The 16,694-nt window shown below is 44.3% G+C and overlaps 1 protein-coding gene across 1 annotated transcript in view; it reads left to right on the top strand.

Moving 5' to 3' along the window:
• The first annotated feature begins 3,118 nt into the window (after positions 1-3,118).
• Positions 3,119-16,694, top strand: part of ptpn4b (protein tyrosine phosphatase non-receptor type 4b) — a 34,764-nt gene continuing 21,188 nt past the window's right edge. The window contains exons 1-2 of the mRNA XM_028979499.1: positions 3,119-3,603; positions 12,867-13,021. Of these exons, the coding sequence (XP_028835332.1) occupies positions 12,884-13,021 (138 nt within the window). The 5' untranslated portion in view covers positions 3,119-3,603; positions 12,867-12,883. The remainder of the gene's footprint in view (positions 3,604-12,866; positions 13,022-16,694) is intronic.

The following is a 16,694-nucleotide window of genomic DNA, read 5'->3' on the forward strand; positions in this document are numbered from 1 at the left end:
TCATCAATAAATTGTATGAATCCTTGTCAAACCACATGGATGTCCTTCAGGCTCATGGAAGTCATGCAAGATATTAAATTTGGATCTCACAGCACCACTACTTCATTTGCTGACATATTTTTGTATTTGCAGTAAATTTGATTAATGTCTGTATATTGCCAAATTTCACCTTTCTTTCTTGATTAAATGATTAATCTTTTCAGTTAGAATTTGATAGGGTTTAAGCTTTTCAGATGAGCTATTTCTAACACCAATTGGTTAATTAAACAGTAAATCCATACCAAACAGGTCTTCTCATTTTAAAGATGGCTGTGCTCACACTAGCATATAAGCTGTTGGAATGTTCTAAAAATGTGTGTATAAGATCAGGAAATGCAAATAAATCTTATTAAAGCTTATGAATCTTATTGAGATTACATTTTTACAGTTTCATATAAGATAGACAGTTGATGCTCTCTTTGTGATAGTGGTTTGCTCTGCTTTTTTCTTTGAATCTTATGACAAGTGCTCAGGACTGCTATGGTCATACAGAAAATTATAGAAGTATTATTAAGGGTGGAAACCAGTTTCCCTTCAAAGGTCTGTATAACTGTATACATTTGTTGATTTTTCTCTTTGTGTCATGCAATTGAAACTATTTAATAATACAAACTATATAAGTGTGAAATTTGGAATTTGCAAGGTACTGAGCACTTGCTGGATGTCTTTGGTGAACAGCATCAATTAAGACAGCTTGTACACTGCGGTCTCTCTGGGAAACAGACACATGCTAAAGAGGACCTTTTTAGATGGAGGTGAGTGTGGGGTTGCTAGGTAACAGCTAGTCCTCTCTCAGAATCCCCCATCCTCAGTATCTAGAACAGTGCTGCCTCTTGCCGAGATTTCCTAGAATTGGCTTCTTCCAATGATGTGAAATTACACCATCTGTAAGCAGAGGAAGAGGTCTGTTTATAGAATGCAATTAAAATATATTAACTGTTTTTAGCTCTTTATTCAAAAGTGGGGATGCTAAACACAACTCAACTTTAGTGGAGAAGGAAAAAACAATATAACACAGTATTAGTACAAATTAGTATAAAGTAAAGGCATAAATAAATACATTTACATTTACAGCATTTATCAGACGGCCTTATCCAGAGCGACTTACAATCAGTAGTTACAGGGACAGTGCCCCCCTGGAGCGACTTAGGGTTAAGTGTCTTGCTCAGGGACACAATGGTAGTAAGTGGGATTTAAACCTGGGTCTCCTGGTTCACAGGCGAGTATCTTACCCACTAGGCTACAACCACCCTAAATAATAAGTTTAGTACGAGTAAAATAAGAAGTCAGTGAAAGGTATATGTTCAAACAATAAAGTTATTTTGCCTGAGAAACAAAAATCACATCCAAATACAACTGCCCTGCATGAATGAATATGAAACCTCTGTAAACCAGACTCTGGTTTAGGTACAGCCAAGGGTGGTAGTAGGGTGGTAGTAGCCTAGAGGGTAACACACTCACCTATGAACCAGGTTCAAATCCCACTTACTCCCTTTGTGTCCCTGAGCAAGACGCTTAACCCTAAGTTGCTCCAGGGGGTACTGGCCCTGTAACTACTGATTGTAAGTCACTCTGGAAAAGGGCGTCCAATAAATGCTGTAAATGTAAATGTACACAAATTTGAAAGTACTCTGTGCGTGAGTAATGAATTCCAGTCTGATGCATTTACTGGGTTTACTTCTGGATATTGAGGGATTCTGGGGAAGCAGCTGATTGGTTAATATACTGTAATTCATGCAGGTGCATTTTTACGTTCATCAAGTTTGATACAACGGGAGTACATGCAGTACATCCGCCAGGAGAAAAGAGTGTCAGGACCAAAGTTTCACCGATAGATGGCAGTAAAGGACGACATTCAGTCTGACTGGCCTGGCTTGTGCTCAATGGTTCTCAATAGATGTGCTTTCTCGTTTTATTTTTAATAGATTTCCCAAACCCCCAAGTAAACTTCTTTTCAAGTTGTAATTATGGGGGGCTGTGTGTAGAATGGCGTTTAATCCATCCAGAAATAAGGATGTCACATTACAAAAAAAGTGCGCTGTGAATACTTTCCCGATGCACTGTACGTAATCTTACATGGAGTGTAGTATTGCAATAAGCACTGCAATGCATTGCACGGTCCAGAGCAGATGTAGTGCTTGTATAACTTTGTATCTGACAACGAATCTTGAATTTTGGATTGAATTGCATAGTACTACATAGAAATATTATTTTATTTCACAGGGATAACAAATAAGATATTGCAGATGAAATGTGCTTTCCAAGATGGCTTCTATCCTCCTCTCACACCGCCTCTGGACTGTTCTGTATGAAGAGCTATGCCCCTTGACCATTTTTTTTTTTTTTGTCTTATCGTTCCCGCTTTTCCTGCCTTTTCCCCCACCTCCTCAGTAGACCGCCGCATAAAATATTGATGATGCAATCACAGTGTCATAAAATGCTCTCAACGGCGGCCGGCACCAAAGAAGCTCCTTCTCCGCAGCAGATGGAGAAGACCTTAAACTGAATCCTCCCCTATTTATGTGAAAATGTTTGAGCAGGGCTCCGGCATTCAAGACCCTGATGTGCATTAAGCGGTTATGGATATTGAAGTGGGAAGGCTGTTTTGTGACGTCATCATAAAGCATAGGAAGCGAGCTCAGATTTTTTGTTTTAATCCTGCTGATAGAACTGGCATTCCCCGCACATGACACGTTTCTGGACACGTTCTGCAGAAATGCAGTAATTGGTGTTTAACATTCTCTGCAGAAAATGCAGCTTGGTCTCCTTTTACTTTACTAAATTACGCATTCGTCAGTCTACAGCACACCTTCCAGCAGGTGTCGCTAAAATCAAAGGACGGCGTGAAATTTTGTTACATTTTCCCACATTTAACAAAGGCCGTACAATAAGTAAAAGCGTGGAAGAGCACACGCGAAATGTGCAAACGCGATCATACGTGCCGCCAAGAGAGAAAGAACGAGAGAAGCAGCGGCGCGCGCACACCACGCGCGCGCGCGCTCGCGCTCGCCATGTCATCCGCATTCCCGCGTAGCCCCGCCCCCTCCCGTGCGCGCGCGCCTCCGCCGCCGCCGCCACAGCCGCCGCCGCCGCCACAGCCGCTACTGAGCGGTGCGGAGCTGCGCCATGTTGAGGCTGTGCGCCGTGTTCGCCGCGGTGCTGTACGGAGCGGCCACTCGCGGGCTGCGTACGCAGTAGTGAGAACAACGAACGCCTGTCTGCCTCTCTCGCTCCCTCTCTGCCCCTCAGCCAGCGTCGCGGCAGCGCTCCGGAATCGACGAGGTTTACGGCGCAATGCACGGAGGCTGCGTGTAGCTGACGGCTTCTCCCCTGGGGATTTTTCTTTTTTTTTTTTTTTTTTTTGCGCCCAGCCGAATTTTCAAGGCCCCCCTCCCACCGCCGCCACCCCGCGCGAACGCCTGTGCGGACAACGATGAGGCTTCGGCGCTTCTGCAGCGGATGAATCGAAGCGGTGTTCGCCTGCCACCCCCGTCCTCGCTCCTCTCGGCCCCCCCTCGATTCTGCTCTCCGAAAGTCGGTCCTCTGCTGGAGCTGTATATGACGGTGAGCCGTGAAGCTAACTCGTTTCGCCGGAGGTCGGCTGCTAAACTACCGCTGCTCGCCGCGTTGCTGCGCCTTCCTCCCCCCCCCGCCCGGTGGCCGAGAGCCGCTGCTCTCTCCGGCCGCTTTATCGCTTTTTATTGCGTTGCGGCTGTTTTATTCGCTCGCCGAGAGGGCGACCGCTGTCACGCCGAGCTAGCCACGCGTCGGCGCAGGTAAAACGTAGCCGCGGTGGGATGACGGCGGGATCTGTTTCGCCTTCTGGATGGGTGTCCGCACGCAATCGTCCCGCCGTCTGTTTGCTCGGGCGGACGCGTTGGTCGCGGAGCGCTAGGCTCGTTTTCTCCCTGCGTAGCCATTTAATAGACGTTAAGGCGACAGGGGTGACGTCATATCAACATTACGCAATGGGCTCCCCCTCAAAAGCGACACTTTTTTTTTTTTTGCGACACGGCGCGTCTTCAGGTCGACCAGTGCTGCGGGGAGAGGATTCAAAGTGTCGATTTCATCGGGCTCAGTTGGTGGATTTCGTGCTTGCAAGACGATAACGTGGCTTCCAGGCACCATACACGGCAGCTCAGGCCTACCACACACACACACACATTTTCTAAACCATTCCAAGTTCACACCATCTCTGTAAAATGACATTGGGGAGAGTAAGGCTTTATTCTCTCCGGTATTAATAATAATGGCGTGAAGTGGGCCTGTGTGTGTGTGTGTGTGTGTGTGTGTGTGTATGTATGTGTGTATATATATATATATGATGCATCATTTGTGTATGTAAGTGACCCGTTGTCTTGGCCACGTCGCAACTTCACACACATAAACCCTGAAGCTGGGGAACGTGCTTTTTTTCAGCGTGCAAACATGCTTACATCAGTCACATTGCTGTAGCGATCAGAGCTGTGCAATGTGCAGTGGAGGCTTTACCTCACCTGTTGCATCTGTGGCTTCTGGTCAGTCAGCGACGAGCATCCAGGCATGGTTTTATTAAACTCCTATGGTTTGCAGTAGGTATTTTTACATAAACTTCCTTTCCACTGTGTTCCTTTGACAAAAGCAGGCTGCTAGGCTTTGCTGCAGCGGCGTAGTGCAGTCGGGGTGGGTGACATGCTTTTGGTTTGTTGACATGACAGGTGTCACTATTTTTGGTGTGTGCAATTTGACCTGGATTCCATTTAATGGAATTGAGCTGTCATGGCTTCACAAAATAGCATGCGGTGAAAATTTGGCTGATGTGTTGTTCACACAGTGTCTAAACTGCATAATCATCTTTAGATCTTATCAAAATCCCAGACTCGTCCTGAACTTTTACCTACTATCCCACTACTCCGACTCTGTGAAACAGTATTGTCAGGATAAGTGAAGATCAGTTCTGTTTAGCAGAATTGCAAAGCAGCACGGAAATGAATGTGTCTGACTATGGGCCAGCTTTGGGTAGTGTACCCATGGTTTGAAGGGGGGGCTGATTCATTTTTTTCTTGGAACAGTAATGAATAGACTAGGGCTACCACCGCGAGTAATGTGTTATACTGTATGTTGTGTTCTTGCAGGTAACAAAAATGTTCAGTAATTTAAAGTTATTGACTTTTTTTGTTTGTAGGTCGTAGTTTGTTGGTGGTGTTTGTGAATGTTAGATTGTCAAGAATAGTTGGAAAAAGTGGCAATAATATATTTGCATGTTTGGTCTGGTAACAGGAATTACTGTAACAGAGGTCACTTTGGCCCATTGATTGTGCCATGAACAAGCGGTATTAATAAAGGTGAATGCAGGAGCAAAGGAGGATTCTAGATGGTATGTCCAGTGTTGCCAGATTGGGCAGATGTAAATGTTTGAGTGAAACAGGAGGGGGTTTACATAGTCCAGAATAGGTAGGGTGCACAAGGGCTGTCAGTCATTGCTTTCATGAACACGGCATCAAAGTTTTGCGTTCTGGGCCACAGAAATAAGTAGCCCCAGGGGAAAAGGGCCGGGGCGACACTCAGTCCCTCCTCTCCCATATATAAACATACAGCAAGCAAGAAGTCCTTGTTTGTATCTTTTGATTTCTGTAAAGTCTGAAGACTGGCTTGATGTGGCATTAGCAGGCATGCCCCAAGCGCTACATCTATTATAGGGCTTTGACAACATCATGTAAAATAAATCGCAAACCATCAGCAGCCGTCCCTGGCCTCGCCACCGTTCCGTCCTCTCCCCTGCAGAGCTGGGCAAAGTGCGGGATGCAGCGAGGAAGACCACAGAATTTTCCCTGAGAGAGAGACCCAGTTCAGTGTCAGTCACAATGGGATGAATGAGAGCGAGCGGGTCCGCAAGACTGCGTGAGACAGAGACTGGGATAAGGCGGAGTGGTCTGGAGATCAGATATAGCCAGCGTAGTGCAGCAGAACGGAATGTGGCGAGTGACTGTGTGTGTGTGTGTGTGTGTGTGTGTGTGTGTGTGTGTGTGCTGGGCTCACTGCCCCCTCCCATCAGCCTCGCTGTGCTGTTATGAATGAAGCTGCAGTCCAGACCTCTGGAGCGTTAAGAATGAGCGAGCGGAGCCGCTCGGGAGTCAGAAGGGCAGCCAGTGACTCACTGGTCAATGTAAATGGCCACACATCCTGTTACTCTCCGCTTTAATGCAGGTCAGGGCTGCATTTTGTGTGTGCGTGCGTGTGTGTGGGGTTTTGCAAAGAGGTTATCCCGGGGGGATGGGGGCATTTCACAAGCGGTGTTGAAAAATCGGGCTTGTTGTTGTGCGCGGGAGGAAGCGTTGTCTGCCGTACAGAACAGCAGCGGTCGCCGCAGTTACAGCCCCATGGTGCAGAGACGGTGGAATGAATAAAAGGAAACAATGGTTGTGCGTCGCTGTGTGTTTTGATCGTGTGATTGTGTAAATGTGAAGTCTAGTCTAGCAGATGGAATGGAATGATGCATAAGGGAAATTCTTTGTGCGCCTGTGTGTGTCATGTCAAACACATCCGGACTTTTTTTTCTTCTTCTTCTTCTTCTTCTTCTTTTTCCAAAAGAAGAAAAACACTTGTGACATGCAGAATGCAGCAGTGGCGAAGTGTGCTGTGTGGTAAGCTACCTGTCTCACCATCCCCTGCGTGGTGTGTTCTCCGGGCCAACATACTAGTTTGCGTGGATTTGGAGGTAGATGCGTAAGTACCTAAATGGATTTGTATTGTCTCTAGAGATTACTGTATCAGGTAATCAGAGTTAATCTAGAAAAAGGCAGTGCTGTCCTCATCTGACACATGGCAGCACGATCTGTCCACATTATCTACATTATGGCAGTGAAAAGGTATTAAAAATAGAATTTCCTTCAGTCACTGGATGTTGATGTCAGTCTGACGACCAGGAAAAAAATCACTTCGGTATTATTTGTAGAGGTAAGAATAACTGTACAGTAGCAACATGTTGACCACAATAAAAATCACATTACTCTCAGTTCTGGATGTTTGTCTTCAATTTTGTTATAAAATCAGGAAAAAGATCCCAAAGTAGAATTTCAACATTTTTAAATCATAATGTAATGCAAACTTAAAAAAAAAACTACTGAATATTACCTTCAGTTAGTTTCTTCTATTAAAGACGTTTCTTACTGATTTAACCATTCAGTCTTTTAATACTGCAGACCTAGATATTCATAAGGTATCACCAGAAGATGTGGTTATGTCATTCCTCATTCAGTTGACATTAATATGGTTTAATTGAAGTCCTGTGCCTCTCACTAGTGAACTTGACACTGCTGTAAATATTACGCTCTGATCATCTCATCTGATCCCAGTCCTGGACTGGGGCCTGTTTGTTTTAAATGAGCTTGAACTGTAGTTCAGATCCCTAGACAGCCTTATAAATGAATATAAGTGGATATAGAATGTGTACACAACCCTGATAAAATGCCAGGTTTTTGTGATTTAAAAATGCATTTGCTGTTCCAGACTATTGAGAAAATGTCAGTGTTCTACAATAGCTTTATCTGGGGTTATTGAGAAGTCTGATATTAAGTGATTTTATGATGTTGCAGAAAGAAAGATGCCTTGTTGATCTTGTCTGAGAAGCAGCGTATTAGTAAAATTCCCGAACCTCTGATTGACCAAATGTTGACTTCAGTGGCAAATGTTTGATCAATAGTACTGCCAGTACTATTTAGCAGATGTTTGATAGCCTGCAGTAAAACAAAGTGGGACATTCTTACGTTACATGAAATGATGTGTGTGACCAAATAAAGTTGTGAAGGATAGCTGCAATCCTAACTAATCAGGTATGTCACAGTTTTTGAAAGGCGACAGTTGTTACCAGTTTTTAAAACTTGTCCGTGCAGAGTGTGGAGCCAATCCCACCGCTGGAAGTGTCAAGGCTTTTGTTTTCTGTATGTTTGCACTCCGGTTCTGTTTGGCCAGAGAGTGTTGCGCCCGCTTGATCGAGCTGGGTTTTCTGGGTCTGCTGGTGTTGAATGTCATGTCTTTCCTTTGGCATCAGGAGACCTCAGGCCACAGCAGGTTGTAAAAGTCGCCCTGTCCCCAGCTCACTGAGTGCTTTAACAGATGAAAGATAAGGTTGAGGCCATTCTTGGAGCACGCACTCCCTGTCCTCCCAGTTGAAGGTTGGGCCCAGCCGTGATTGTATTTCCCCACATGTTTTTATTGGCTTGGTCTATGCGTGTCTTCCTTTAGTCAGAAGCATTACCTTGGTCTGATCTGAACAGACTAGTTGATGGGGCGACTGGACAGCTGCTGGGGGTGGTGGCTCTCAGGGTGATGCAGGCAAACAGGCCTAGGCCTGTCTACTCAGAATAGGCACCTGAAACTCTGCAGCAGCGGTGGAAGTAGCAGCATGTCCGGTATGCTACCTGAATCAAAGGCGCATTTCTGTTCCACTCAGTTTGGAGTGGATAGGAGGGAATGTTTATCCACGCTGTTACGTAACAGTCAGGGATGCAAAGCAAACCGTTTTTAATCCAATGTTGCTGCTTGATTTTAACACACTTTATATTTTTGGTTTGAGGTTATATGTTAGAATCTGTGGCTACCTGAACCAAAGCATCACTTGGACCACTAAACATTTACCAGCACTCTGAAATGCCATAATGTTTAAGACACTGTGCAAACATTGAGGGGATTTGCATATTCTCACTGGTTGTCATAGGCTGTAGGTGTTAACTCCCTCTTCTCATCAGGACTTTTGTGGATCCCCTCTGGTGCAGTGCACAGAGCCAGTGAGACCCAGGCCCAACTCATGTGCCCAAAACAAATTGGAAGAATGTCTTGATGTGACCTAGGTAGGGGTGAGAAGGGCGGCTAGTTGTCAGAAGCCGTTAAGAAAATAGCAAGGGGGTTTCTGCATTGTAGTGTGTTGGGTGCATGACCCATTCATGAGGTCACCGGGGTCTTACTCTCTCTTTGGCCAGTGTGTGCTCACTGGCCCACCGCCTGTTTGCACAGCTGCCCATCAAAGGGTAATTATGGGCTGTGTTATCCGGAGAAACAATCAGTGATCTCTTGTATCCATGTACTTACCTTAGCAATATGCTGTACTGAGTATGTCTGTGTTCAACTGAATTGCTTTAAAGTAATTAAATTTTTATGTCTTCGAAGGTGTAAGCTAGTTCACCAACGTAGTTTTCAATAAGTCAGCTGTGATAATGAGGTTTTATTTATTATTTAACAGGACAGAAGTTGCTCCCAGTTGACCTTTGCTTACTGTTTGTATGCTCAGAGCGAATATGGGCTTTCTTTACATAGATATCTAAATAGTTTCCACAGCATTGCCTTGAGGCTCTCAAAGAAGCTGAATGACTGATTACCAATGGATGAAGTAATGAAGTTCTCTTTAGATGTTATCACTTTAAAAAGCCTAATCATATTGTTTTCTGTGAGAAATTTGTAGTCTGCATTATTACTACCACTGTTCATCTTCTGTCTGGTGCCCCCCAGAACAAATGTATTGAATTTAGCAGTGTTTGAAGTTAAGTTTGTAATTGAAATGGTTTTAATTTATGAATTATCACGCAAATCCAGAGGTCTTTATGCAATTCATTGCATATAAGGGCTCTAGTGTTCTTGAATTAACAAGAGGAGAAGATAGACTGAAAGAGAGAGAGCCTGGCAATGGGACTATGCTGTGAGGACAGAAAGGCTGTTGTGTCTGGCAGTGTTGGTGGTGTAATGTCCCTTTGCATCAAGAGAGGGGCCCGGAGTAGTTGGCGGTACTCCACTGAATAGACTCGCTTATGTGTGTTGTCTCCACTCACACAAGACAAGAGTTTTCTGCCAGTGTAAAACATTATATGGATACTACTAGGAGCGGTCAGTGCCCATTCTGTGCTAGCTGCCCAGACCATTCCTCACATGCGTTTGGCCAATGGATTTGATAAAATTAGGTCAACTTGCATGTAATAAAATACATTTTGCATTTGCAAAATGTAAGCATTTTATTTGTCAGACCATTTGATTCTTGGTATAATTAACTGTATTAATGTAGTGGGCTGTCGGCTGTAATTTTATGTGATTAATGCGGTGAATAATACTGAACAAGCATAATGGCTGAGGGTGTGATGTCTAATTCATAGTGACTATTTTTGAAGAGTTATTTTGTGGAATATACATCACAGCTATTTGCAATTCACAATTTTGCCTGAATTTTGAACACTCTATTTAATTTTTTTTATTGTAAAATATTGCAGGCCTTCTGTGCTGTGCCTTTTGTTTCACAAAATAATAATAGCTCATTTTTTATTCTCTTATATGCTTGTGAACATTGTGATGCTTTTAATTTGTTTATTTTTTATATATACCTTTTAGCTACTAGATTATTAATAAATGATACTTAAGAGTAGGGGTGTTAGAAAATGTTCAGCAATATATCGCAATATTATATGGTGATATTGTATCAATGCAGGAACATCAAATATCAATATTTTTGTATACCCATTTAGTCCAATTGGTGCTGCTGTTGAACATTTTCTTTAGTGAGGTCAGCAGAGTTAAATGCGCTAATCAGCATGCGAGTACAACCTCCACTCCTGTAGATGGCGCTGTACAGCTGGGTACTTTGAATTACTGCTTGGCATTTCAGGCAGTGTAAAGTTGCAAAACATGGCAGACCGATCACAGCCTCTTGTATTTCAGCTCAGTTTTTACATTTTCAGCGAACTGTATTGCAGTGAGTATTGCAATATGTACAGTATCACAATATATTGTTATATATATATATATATATATATATATATATATATATATATATATATATATATATATATATATATATATATATATATATATAGACACGGTTATGCAAATTAAATTTAGTCAACCCACTTTTTTTCCATCCCGCAGCATCTTAGTGATGTTCTGAATAGTGTCATGATGCCCACACACAATCATTAGCTGCTTCGTGATGTACACGTAACTTTAGTCCTGCTGCCACCAACTGTCACCAACCAGACACTGTTTAGTTGTGGGAATAGAATGGGACTTTGCTATCGATGCTAATAAGATGTTGTTAAAAGGGCTCTAAACAGATGACTATCATGTGCTTGCACACAAAGAAGGTGAGATTTTGACTCTATTTTGATCGCAGCCTGGAGCCACGCATGTGGCGAGTAACAGTTTTTCTGTGACGTGGCAGGAAGGGTTTTTTTGCTTTCATTTGATCTTTTGTAATTCTGCTGGTCTAGCATCTAGTGGAAGTTCATTCCACCACTTAGGAGGCAAGACAGAGGAGAGTCTAGATGAATGCTTTCCTAGTATTTTGAGAGATGGTGGTACCAGTCGAGCAGTGCTGGAGGATCGGAGAGAGCGAGGAACGATGAGAGGTCTCAGGTAGACGGGTGCGGTCCCTTCCTTTGTAGGCCAGCATCAGTATTTTAAATCTGATGCGGGTGGAGGGAATGCGCCAGTGGAGTTGTGTGGGAGAATTTGGGAAGGTTAAAAACAAGTCGTGGATCAACTGTTGAATCTGAACCCAGTCCTATTTCATTTATTATTTTTTTAGTTGTTTTCTAAGATGTTCAGGTATCTGCATGTCAGCCACATGTCACCAGGGTTAATTTTTTTGCAAGCGTATATTACTCATGTTTTAGATTAAACATATACTGAACCAGATTCCTCATTGTTCATCTCTGATCATACTGCATAAAGGAATGCGGTAAGCTTCGTGTGAAAGTTCATTGTGGAATTGTAAAACTTGACCATGACATGAACTTTTGAAGTGGGTCATGTCGGAGATGACATGAATGGTGGGGAAACAAAAGGTGCGGAAGATTGCGTTGAGTAATCTAACCCACATTTCCATGGCTTAGTGGGTGGGGGCTGTTTTTGGAAGGCTGCTGTGGTGGTGTGAGGGCTTCTGTATCTGTATGCATTCATTATTATTTTTATGTGGAGTATTTTTCAGAAAGCGCTGGGTTGGTGTGGTGAAGTGAAAGTGTGTAAGGTGTGTTTTCTAGGCGTGCATGGTAAGTGTGGCCGTAAGCCATGCGGCGTCACACCTCCAAGGTGGTGAGTTCAAATCCTGGCTCCTCATGCTGTCCAAAGACAGCGACTTTGGATTTTGCGACTCTAAATTTTCCGTAGCCGCAGGCGTGTGTGGGTCGAGATATGCGTACTGATAATTAATTAAAACTGTGTAATTTATGAGAAAGGTACCTTTATCTTTTTTTGTTTGTGTTTTCCTGTGGTGCTCCAGCTGTGAATGTGTATTAGTGGTCGAACTGAGAACTCTGGTCAACCAGAGGATGGTCAGCCAGCTGTACTGTTATGCATTTCCAACAAAGCTGAGGTCAGCAGGGTCAGCATATAAAACACCTGGGTTAACAAAGTCATTCTCAGATTTTGTGTGTGTGTGTACCTCCCTGCACACTTTGATGACTATAGGAAGTTAATAAAGCCTCAGAAAGGTCCCATGGGAGCTCACTTATCTTGTAAACTGCTATATGATTCATGGGTTTGTAACAGCATTAGCCCGGTGCTTCATATATTCGCATGTAGATGTGATGTCACTCTTTCTGTGATATGTGGCCGTAAATTAATTCTATAAAATGTATAATATTTAGAAAAAAAATACATAGCACTTGTTTATGGAGATTAGCTCTAGAAATATATGTGCTGTCTGTCATTCACACCCTACACACACCTCTCACCTGTTAAATGTGTTTTTTACCATTCCTCCTGAGATGGGAAAACTATCGGCATACATGGCGGCAGCTCTTAATAGGCTCTGCTCCGGAACTGTCTTCTGTAAGTCTAATCCCGTCTCATGCTGTTCCTCTGTGTTGCAGACTTTGTGTGGACAGTAATGACCGCGAGCTTCCGGTTGCCCGCTGGCAGAAACTACAATGTCCGAGCATCGGAGCTGGCGCGAGACGGGCAGCACTCTGAGGTGGTGTGTAACGTTCTACTCCTGGATAACACAGTTCAGGCCTTCAAAGTCAATGTAAGTACCAATGCAGCAGACCACAAATCCCTCTTCTCAGGTTAAAGACATTAATGCAGAATGCCAGAGGATTTTTATTAAGATGTAGGTCTCATTTAATTATGCTTTGTGTCTGGTGGTATATAATGAACAAGCAGTTAAAAAGCTGCGGCCCTCCATTTTGTATTTACAACAAATACCACTGGATTCCTTTACTGTATCCATTTTAGAAAATGTTTGGTTATTGATTTATTTTTTTACAGTTTTAATATAGACATTTCAAATAATTTTAGCATTATTTATGAGTTGGCAAATTCATGTTTACTGGGGCAGTGGTGGCTTAGTGGGTACGGATGCGGAATTGTAATCGGTAGGTTGCCAGTTGCCAGCACCGTCCCCACACACTGCTCCCCGGGTGCCTGTCATGGCTGCCCACTGCTCACCAAGGGTGATGGGTTAAAAGCAGAGGACACATTTAGTCTTGTCACCGTGTGCTGTGCTGTAGTGTTTCACAATGACAATCACTTCACGTTTTAATTCGGTATAATCAGTGTTCCGTTTGAGGTGTGGGTGTATCTGAAATAATAGGACTACACCTCCTTTAACCGCATCTGAATGTATTAATATCGTATTTGATCGGGTGGTCTGTGATCTGGTTGGTTGGTTGTTTGCAGATACATTTTTAGACACAAATTATGCATGGCAAAATGAGCCAAAAGCAGGACTTTTAAAAAGTTATTTGACTGTTTATGTTGACTGAGCGTGTGATGCCAGTGTTGCTTCATATGTACTTTCATCAGGACGTTCAAAATATTGTGTTTAGACTTATTTTATGTTTAGTAATTACGCATGCATATTACAAAACGATGTTGTCTAGTCCTCAGTAAAACAGTCAGGTTGGAGTAGTTTTTTTTTTCCTGGGTTAACAAAAGTTGACTTTTGAGCTGTGGAGTAACACAGGGGAAGGAATGTGTTGTGCTCCCAATTATCCTGAAAGCCAACAGGAGGGGGTTAATTTTAGACCCCTTTTAATTTATAGCTCTGCTCAGAGGGACTCGAGTCACTTCTCAGTCGGTGCAGATGCCTCGCATTCCAACTTAGCAGATGCCTCCTGGGGCAACACGCCGCTCGAGTACACACTTGCAGCAAGCAGGCCGGGTGCACTACGCGGCGGAGGCGAACAGACCCGTTGCGCACGTCGCACCGCCGCTGCAGTCGGCCGCTAGGATGAAGTGACCTTGACCTTTTGGGGGAACAGCTGTAATGAACTGTGTTCCGAGTTGTTCAGACATGCGCCGCAACCTTGAATGTGTCTACACGTGAATCGCCCGTGTAGCGTATCCGCAGTGTTGATGACTGTACGTGACATGTAGGCCAAGCCTCTTTTATTTGGGACCAAATTGCGAACTAGACACAGAACGGTGCATCTCTTTTTATGCACTGTGCACACATTGCCCAGGCGCCAGAGTGTTTCCAGTAGGTGAGAACACGTTTGACATGCACAGCCTCTTGCGAAAGGTCAACCACAGACAATGTCTGTCCCTCAAACTCAAACATGTCTGAACAATGATATTATAACCCTAAACTCAACCCTAGCCCTGAACTGAGTACCTCCACAGAAATTGCTTCATTGAGGTAGGAATCTACACACACACACACACACACACACACACACACAGCTAATGAGAACCGCAGTGTGTAAGAGCAGCCCACGTCGTGTGGCTGAGGTCTGTAAGGTTTTGGGGGGGTGCTGGGGGCATCTAAGCTGTTTCAGATGGGTGGGGGTGGTGTAGCCCCCCCCCTCTGTGATGTGCCCTAATTACTACAGACATAGAGCACAAGCCACTCGGACCATTTCCCCCTCAAACCTGGCCTGGCCACCCCACCCCCCACGGCCTAATCGCCATGCAGTAAACTGGGGTGGCAAGGCGTGTCTCGTGCACAGCTCTGCCGTCATGCGGGTGGAACATCAGGTCGCCGAGCTTGGTGTTCTTTGTGTAAACGCTGTGTTTTAAATGGGCTGACGCGGCTCATGTGCTTTCATGTCTCTACTGTCCACTCCTATTATTGTCCTGTTCATCCCCGTCTCTCGCTCTCTCAAAGGCAACGCTGTCATTGTGACTGTTATCAGGCTAATGGGCTACGCAACACTGGAACTTTCCTTTTTTATATATATATTTGTTGCCACCACATTCTGTCTGGTCAGGACAACGTAACAAGATTGTTTTAGTCCATCCCAGTTACAGGCAGATTACTGGGCTGCAGTAGTTAGAAGGGAGGTGTGGGTAGCCCCCAAGATTCTGGCCCTTTCAGGTTTCACCACAACAGTCGCCTGGACACACAGACGTTGTGTGTGTGTGTGTGTGTGTGTGTGTGTTCCTCTGTACCTCTCCCATCTTGCTGTTAATAATACATGGCTCCTGGTCCAGAAAGGCTGCATTTGCACATTGCTCTGACACTTTTAGACAGCCACAGGACAGCTGGATTCGAGGGCCTGTTATAAAAAGCTCCCAGGGTCTTAGCGATCGGTCAGAAGGTCGCTACGCACAGGGGGACAGCAGTTGTCATGAGAGGCATTGTAATGTCACGGGTAGTGGGGGAAGAACACTGAAGAATTGCAGAATTAGGCTCCTTTATAAGTGAGCATGTGGTTTTGTTATTGGTCCGCTTTACTTCTTTCTTGAAGAAGGATTTGTGTAAACTGAAAACTGTGGAGCACAGCGTGAGCTTCCTGTCCGCCGCTTGTACCGAGCAAAGAAAGTATTTTAAAATGTAAGTAATTTGCAAGGCAGCGCATCTCCCCTTCAGCCATCATTAACATGCACAAATGAGAGATTCGGCAGTGTGTTGGCACGGCGACGCCCAGAATTCACCACACACCCACAAGTCCAGGCTTCAGTGCCCGTCCCTGAGTGGGCACCCAGGTGACCTTTTGAGTGGGCAGTCCGCATCCTTTCAACATGCCAGTGGGACTGTGTTGCTATGGAGACAAAAAGCTGTGTGTGAGTGTGAGTTCTGAAGAAGAATAAATCAGGAACCAAGTGAATCGTGTTCATCTTTAGACTTCTGAGTTTTTTAGAGAATGGAAGCTTCTACGAGAAGCAAAGGGGTTCTTTCGGTTCTGTTCATCCCTTCCCACGTTCGTCTTTACAGAGCTTCCTGCCATGAACAGAAAATTTCCCATCAGGCCAGACAGCCAGTCCATGACTAACCCAGTGGAAGCAGAAGCAACAGGTTATGTTTTTGTGGGGGTGGGTGGTTGCAGGGGTCAGAGTGTGTGCAGATGCGTTAAGTCGTCCATACGTCGCTCAGATTTATCTTTCTCAGCCTGCAGCCTCCTTAGCCTCCTTTCCCTAGATTTCCCTCCTTTCCGGTAGATCATGGAGATCCAAAAGTTCGAACCATACGGGCGTACGTGGCATTTGGCAAAATTGGAAGTTCTAGAGCAGCTCTTTCTACTGCCAAAAGGATATGAACGACCAAATGACTTAACACCGAAAAAAAGCACAAGTTGGATCAGTTCTCATCCTCTCGTTATTCTAAAACTCTTTGTAAGAAAGAGAACTGCAGAACTTTTGCTAGACAGTAGTAATGTTAATACTACGTATCGCGTGTTGTGATACTGTAGTATGACCGTATCATGATGCAGGTGACAGTGTGATTCCCCACCCAGGCGGTGCCCCCAGTCACTTAG

Source organism: Denticeps clupeoides, chromosome 5 (assembly GCF_900700375.1).
Source record: "Denticeps clupeoides chromosome 5, fDenClu1.1, whole genome shotgun sequence".
Classification (NCBI taxonomy): Eukaryota; Metazoa; Chordata; class Actinopteri; order Clupeiformes; family Denticipitidae; genus Denticeps; species Denticeps clupeoides.